Here is a 4,926-nt window from a genome sequence, read left to right on the forward strand (position 1 = left end):
CTCTAAAAACCATCCCAAAACATAGTTTTCACTTGTTTCGACCATAATAATGGTCCCAGCAACTCAGAAATACACTAAACAATCTAAAACTTAATAAAAACCCATTTAACTAGGAATTCAATATAAATTTAAAAGGAAACTATAAAACCAGAACTAAAACTCAAATAATTGAGTTACCTCTGCTTCAATTAGACCTAGCTATGATTCCCTTAAGCTTAAACAACTTTCTACTTTCCCTTAACCTTCTTAAAATTCAATCCTCCTTCAAATCCTTCAAGCTTAGAGAGAGAGAGAGAGAGAGAGAGACGAGGGAGAGTGAGAGTGAGAGAGAGTCTCTGTTTTGTAAATCTATTATTTGTGTTCCTAACCCCTGAGTTAATAAACTCAGTTGAGAGAAAAATGGTCTAATGGTCCAAAAGACCAAAACGCCCCCAAGTCAATTCTTTCTCTCAAACACCCCTCGAGGGTAAAATCGTCATTTTACCCTCCCGTCTCTCGATGCACTTAAAATTACCGATTAATCCCGCTAAACCCAGAATATCAATAATTCTCCCAAAATATGACTCATACTCTAGTGAGTCCCGGTAACTCACCGAATTACCGAAATACCCCTTGGCTCACCCCGAGCCAGGTATAATTCTTTGTTGTGACTAAACCGCTATCTTGCTATAGAGGACCGAATCCTGTCGAACATCTCAAATATATCCACATAATAATGTGGTCTCAATCACATAGTATCATATAACTACAATTAGATCCTCAACGAGTCAAAATTACAAATATGCCCCTTTAAATAAACGCGGGCCTGCTTCGCACATTTAATACACCTAAACATGCATAATCAGCTATATAACAATATAACCCATAAAATTCACATAATCACATAAAGACCTAATTAATTCACATAATATTCCAATATTGCCCTCTCGGGCCCCTAATAAAGACACTAAGCTTTATTAGGAATTTTGGGGTGTTACACTCCTGCTGTCTGTTGGAACCCCTTGGCAACCAGGCCTACTTTGAGCTTGTCTAGAGTGCCATCTGACTTCAGTTTAGTCTTAAAGACCCATATTTTCTGTACAATGTTCATATCAACATGTACAGATACTAGAGACCATGTGTCATTCTGGACAAGAGTGTGGTATTCTTCCTCCATTGTTGTTCTCCACCTTGGATTTGATAAAGCTTTCTACACAATGGAAGGCTCACATAGAAAATTATTAGAACAAGTTATTTGAATTGCTAACACTTTGGGTTTATAGATACCAAATTTGGATATGGTTTTCATTGGGTGATTTGACACTTGAGCTTGGGTTGCTGGAGGATCTAGAATCTGTGGAAAAGATGGAGGAGAAACTAATGGAGACTCAACTAATGGAAGATCTAGTTGAGTAGAATTTTGGACAGTCGGATGAACACTATGAGTAGAAGTTTCAGGAAAAGTATGACACAGAAAAGTAGATGGGAACTCATTTGTGTCATTTGGAGAAAAGGGAATTAGACTTTGAGTATTTGATGGTGGAAGTAGTATGTCATTTTGTGGAGGCATAGAGGGTTGACCAGGAGGTAGAATAGGAATCGATATGTAAGTTGGAAGAGTAGTGACTGAAGAAGATGTTGTACCTAGAGAGAATAAGGTGTTATATGGGAAACTTTTCTCATCAAAAGTAACACTTCATGCTATGTAAAATTGACCTGAAGGGTTAAGACACCTATACACTTTGTGGGAAGGAATTTATCCCAAGAATAAACACATTGAGGTTTTAAAAGCAAACTTGAGTTTGTTGTAAGGCGTGAGAAAGGGAAAACAAGCACAACCAAAGGTTTTAAGAAAGTGATAATCAGGTGCTTTATGAAAGAGATCTTCAAAGGGAGACTTATACTGCTTCTTTTGAATTGGTAACTTATTTATAAGGTAAATGGCTGAAAAAAAAGCATCCCACCAGAATTTTAATGGAAGAGTTTCTTGAGCAAGCAAAGTGAGGCCTGCCTCTGTGATATGCCCGTGTTTCTCTTAGCCCGACCCTGTTGATGGTGAGTGTGGGTACATGGATGTCTAAATATGATGCCAAGATCATCTAGGATTGTTTTTAGAGGTCTAAACTCACCCCCCAGTCGGCTTGAAGAAATTTTATTTTAGTTGAGAATTGTCTTTAAACATATGTATTGAACTGCATAGAGGTCTTGGTTGTCTCATATTTCAATTTTAATGGAAATACCCAAGTAAATTTTGTGAAATCATCCAAGTAAATTTTATGAAATCATCAATGAAAGAGACATAATATTTGAACCCTTCCCCTAAAGATCAGTATGAACAATATCAAATGGACTTGTGGATTTGTGTTGGGAAGATGGAAAATGAAACTGGTGCAATTTACCAAATTTACAGGCATGACAAAATTGAGATTGAACTGATGGAATTTTTAAAGAAAGTAAAACTTTGTTCAAGACAATATTGTCTGGGTGGCCAAGACAAGCATGCCACAACTGTACAGACTCATAATTTTATTACAGGAATTGGAATTAAATACATTTTGTGACACAAAAGCATGCTTGACTTGATTAGCAGAAGCCAAGATGGAAGACTGATTAGACTGATGAGTGAAAGGAGATTGAATATGATAAAGTCCAGTTCTAATAGTGCCCTGAAGAAGAGGGGTCTTCGAGATTTTGTCCTTAACAAGGCAAACATCAGAGGAAAATTCAATGACAACATCATTATCTTTGGTAAATTAAGAAATACTAATAAGATTTTTGGTAATGAAAGGAACATGAAGAATATTCTTTAGGTGTAAAGATTTTCTAGCAACTATATAACTTGAACCAATATTTTCAATAGAAAGGTGAGAACCATCACCTATAACCAGTTTTTCCTTCCCTTTGTAATTGCTTTTCTGCAGCAAATTGGAACTGCCAGATGTGACATGGTTGGAAGCACCATTGTCTAGGTTCCATGCATCATCAACCACTATAGAAGGAGAGGAAACAAATGCATATGGGGCTTGTGATCCTTGATTTGAAACAGACTCATGGTAGCATTTTTGTAGAGTATGGTTTGTTCTTCCATATAGTTGGCAGATTGGACGATTACCTGTGTGTTGTAGCCTCAGCCGCGTCCAAAGTTGTTTCCTTGATCCCTTCCTCTATTGTTCCCATTGAAACCACGATTGTAATTATTCTGTGGAGGGTCGTTGAATTGTTTCTTTGTCTGAGAAAAATTTGCTGCAGCGCCAGACAAATCAAGAACCGAAGTAGCTTGATTAAGTTCCAACCTCATTTCATGATTGTGCACCAAGTACAGAACTTCTAGTATGGTGACTGGATCTTTGGAGGTGAGATTAACAACAACCATCTCATATTCATTCCCAACCCCAGGAAGAATATACAATATCAATTGGTCATTAGTAATAGGATGTCCAATAGCTCGAAGACCATCTACAAAACCTTTCATCTTCAACATATATTTATCAATGTGAAAAGAACCTTTCTTGGTATTCTGAAGTTAGACTCCAGAGCTCAGCTAAAGATGTACAATGAACAACATGTCCAATCATAGACTCAGAAAGTGAAGACAATAACAAAGAAAGTAGAATTTGATCTAAATGAATCCAACGAATGTATTCAGGGTTAAAACCATTGTGGTTGAACCTGCTGATTCAGGAAGTCTCTGTGGTGGACGGTTACGATTGAGAAGAACATGTCCAATCATAGACTCAAGATCGTGTGCATGAATTGCTAGGAGGACTTGTGATTTACAAAAGAAATAGTTACTACGATCCAGTTTCAGGGGAGGGAGGAACATGGTGGTGGGAACATTGAAGGAGCTGGATGTCGATCCAGATGAGGAAGCCATGATCGTCAGCCTCTGAGCTCTGATACCAACTTGAGAAAAGTAAGGAGAATAAAAGAAAGAGAGAAAATGAATTGTATTTTTGAAGTAATGATTGGTATTACAAGAGGAGGAGACACTAGTATTTATAGTGTTTGAGAAAACACTTTACAGAACAAGATTGTAAAGAACTATCTTTCTAACAACTAATTACAAGTCAAACAAGACACATAACATAATTAGTTATTGACTTAGTCATAGTCGTTGTTGGTGTCTGGTATATCCTCAATATACATATATTTACTGTAACGCCTTACTACTCAGGGACCGTTACACTATGTATTTTAAATAGTGCTAAACTCACTAAATGAGTCATTTGGTCATAACCGTGTAACTAAACATGATTAACGGTTTAGGGTTAAAATTTTTGGTGAAAGATACAAATGTTTCACTAAAACGTTTAATGTATATGGGATCCCAAAATACATTTTAAAGGTTAATTACAATAAAAGAGTTACAACCTGCCGACCTAAGCAACAAAATAGGGTTTGACCGTAGTTCCTCTTTAAAACCCATACCATGGTGGTCGAGCAGTCGCATATGTACACATCATCACCTAAGCTCTCAAACTCAAGGATTGTCCAACTTTCTTTTCCATTTACCTGACCATATAGCACCTGTAAGCCAAGGCTCAACAAGAATACTTAAACATGCTTATAAGCAGTTCATAACATGTTACTAAATCATAATAAGCATGCATAGCAGCAATAACCATACTCATGCATGCATACCATTCATATAAATGACTACAACGTCATAAGGGCCAATTACCCTAGATAAATTATCAATGCATCATACAAGGGCCCAATGCCCAAAATACATGATTATGGAATCATATTGGGGTTTAGCACCCAAACACATGATTAATAAATCATACTGGCTCAACACCTTAGGATATGGGACTAATGAGTCACCCTGGGGCCCTTTCCCCTGTCCTCTGTATAGCCAGCCTTGGAGCTGGCCTAGCGTACCTAGCACTTTAGTTTTCCCCGACCAATAGATCGGTCAAGCTTATGATGCACTCCTGGTTAGACTAA

At 37.3% G+C, this 4,926-nt stretch overlaps 1 protein-coding gene across 1 annotated transcript; it reads right to left on the reverse strand.

Annotated features, from left to right (window-relative positions):
- Window positions 1–973: 973 nt before the first annotated feature.
- Window positions 974–3,853, reverse strand: LOC133832512 (uncharacterized). The gene is made up of 6 exons (XM_062262850.1): window positions 3,635–3,853; window positions 3,163–3,451; window positions 2,819–3,010; window positions 2,513–2,722; window positions 1,304–1,623; window positions 974–1,189 (listed from the first exon to the last, which is right to left on the reverse strand). Exons 1-6 carry the CDS (start codon window positions 3,851–3,853, stop codon window positions 974–976), a joined length of 1,446 nt encoding a protein of 481 aa, XP_062118834.1.
- Window positions 3,854–4,926: the final 1,073 nt, after the last annotated feature.

This window comes from Humulus lupulus, chromosome 1, assembly GCF_963169125.1.
Source record: "Humulus lupulus chromosome 1, drHumLupu1.1, whole genome shotgun sequence".
In the NCBI taxonomy this organism is placed as follows: domain Eukaryota; kingdom Viridiplantae; phylum Streptophyta; class Magnoliopsida; order Rosales; family Cannabaceae; genus Humulus; species Humulus lupulus.

Excerpts from the sequence above, each read along its gene's own strand:
- LOC133832512 (XM_062262850.1), bottom strand. The coding sequence starts at position 3,853 with ATGGCTTCCTCATCTGGATCGACATCCAGCTCCTTCAATGTTCCCACC. Across the intron at positions 1,624-2,512 it reads TGTATTTAATTCCAATTCCT|GTACAACATCTTCTTCAGTC; the intron begins GTAATAAAATTA and ends TATTCTCTCTAG. Across the intron at positions 1,190-1,303 it reads CTCCAGCAACCCAAGCTCAA|AAAGCTTTATCAAATCCAAG; the intron begins GTGTCAAATCAC and ends TCCATTGTGTAG.